Source organism: Wasmannia auropunctata, unplaced genomic scaffold (genome assembly GCF_000956235.1).
Source record: "Wasmannia auropunctata unplaced genomic scaffold, wasmannia.A_1.0 LD336085.1, whole genome shotgun sequence".
NCBI classification, from domain to species: domain Eukaryota; kingdom Metazoa; phylum Arthropoda; class Insecta; order Hymenoptera; family Formicidae; genus Wasmannia; species Wasmannia auropunctata.
The window spans coordinates 2,696,043-2,697,258 of record NW_012026805.1 but is presented as its reverse complement, the minus strand read 5'-3'; the positions used below and the strand labels follow the sequence as shown (position 1 = coordinate 2,697,258).

The 1,216-nt window shown below is 35.8% G+C and overlaps 1 protein-coding gene across 1 annotated transcript in view; it reads left to right on the top strand.

Annotated features, from left to right (window-relative positions):
* The first annotated feature begins 370 nt into the window (after nucleotides 1-370).
* The window catches only part of LOC105448542 (putative nuclease HARBI1), a 1,662-nt gene continuing 816 nt past the window's right edge, over nucleotides 371-1,216 (top strand). The window contains exons 1-2 of the mRNA XM_011687187.1: nucleotides 371-520; nucleotides 593-1,210. Coding sequence (XP_011685489.1) covers nucleotides 498-520; nucleotides 593-1,210 — 641 coding nt within the window. The 5' untranslated portion in view covers nucleotides 371-497. The remainder of the gene's footprint in view (nucleotides 521-592; nucleotides 1,211-1,216) is intronic.

Below are 1,216 nucleotides of genomic sequence, written 5' to 3'. Positions count from 1 at the left end.
TCTAAATAAGTTCCGATCTCGCAAATCAGGTCTGTGTTTACACGGTGTATCGGAAAGTTTTGCATACATAGATATTCGGCGTTAATTATTTTACATTTTACATTTAATTCATTCCATGATAGTGTTATACATATACATATGTCCTTCAGTATTTATTGCAATTAGCGGGGTTTTTCCTATAGACGCGAATACGTTTTTCTGGTCTGGAACGGGTAGTGCTCCCCCTCTTTTATTTTAGACTTTTATTTCCCGCGGGGATCCCTCTTTAAAACGATCGATCTCCGTCGGCGAAATATTTCAGTTAACAAGGCTTTTATTTTTATTTGTATGCAATATTATTCTTTTCGTAAAATTTGGGTTTATAGAATGTTTCCTGAAACATTTGAAGAGGTACTACGAAAATCGGTCCAGGATTAAAAACCATTAATGCAGTACATGCCGTAGGTGGAAGAAATCCCATCTCCATAGAGAAACAACTACTTATTGCCATATGGTTTATGGTTACGCTTGATTCTTATAGGTACGTATATAAAAAATGCAATTACATATTAATTATTTCATAATAAAATTACATTATTTATATTTAATTCAGATCTGTTTCCACCAAATTTGGAATTGGAAAAGCAACTGCGTTTAGAGCACTCCGACGTGTAACATACGCATTACATTGTGCTGCTCCACGACTTATTCTATGGCCAAAAGATCATGAAATTGCTACAAGAGTGATGGAACAATTTCAAAGAGCAAGTGGTTTTCCGAATGTCATTGGCGCTATCGACGGGACTCACATTAAAATTCGGGCTCCAAAAGAAGATCCTGCTTCATACGTAAATAGAAAAGGGTTTCATTCCATGAACGTTCAACTTATATGTGATTCACGTGGATTTTTCACACATTGTTTTGCTGGACATGTGGGATCTGTACACGACGCTCGTGTTTTTCGTAATTCACCGGTAGCAGATTTTCTTACAATGCCTGAAGTATATTTTCCTCAAAATTCCCATCTAATAGGGGATGCTGCATATGGTATTCATCCACACTTAATGGTACCATATAGAAACAATGGGCATTTAACAAATAGACAGAAAAATTTCAATTACTGTCTATCATCTACTAGAATGGCAATAGAGCGAGCTATAGGTCATTTAAAGATACGATTTCGGATTCTCTTAGATTGTTTACCGTTGACTGATGTTAAGAAAATTCCGGAGTTTAT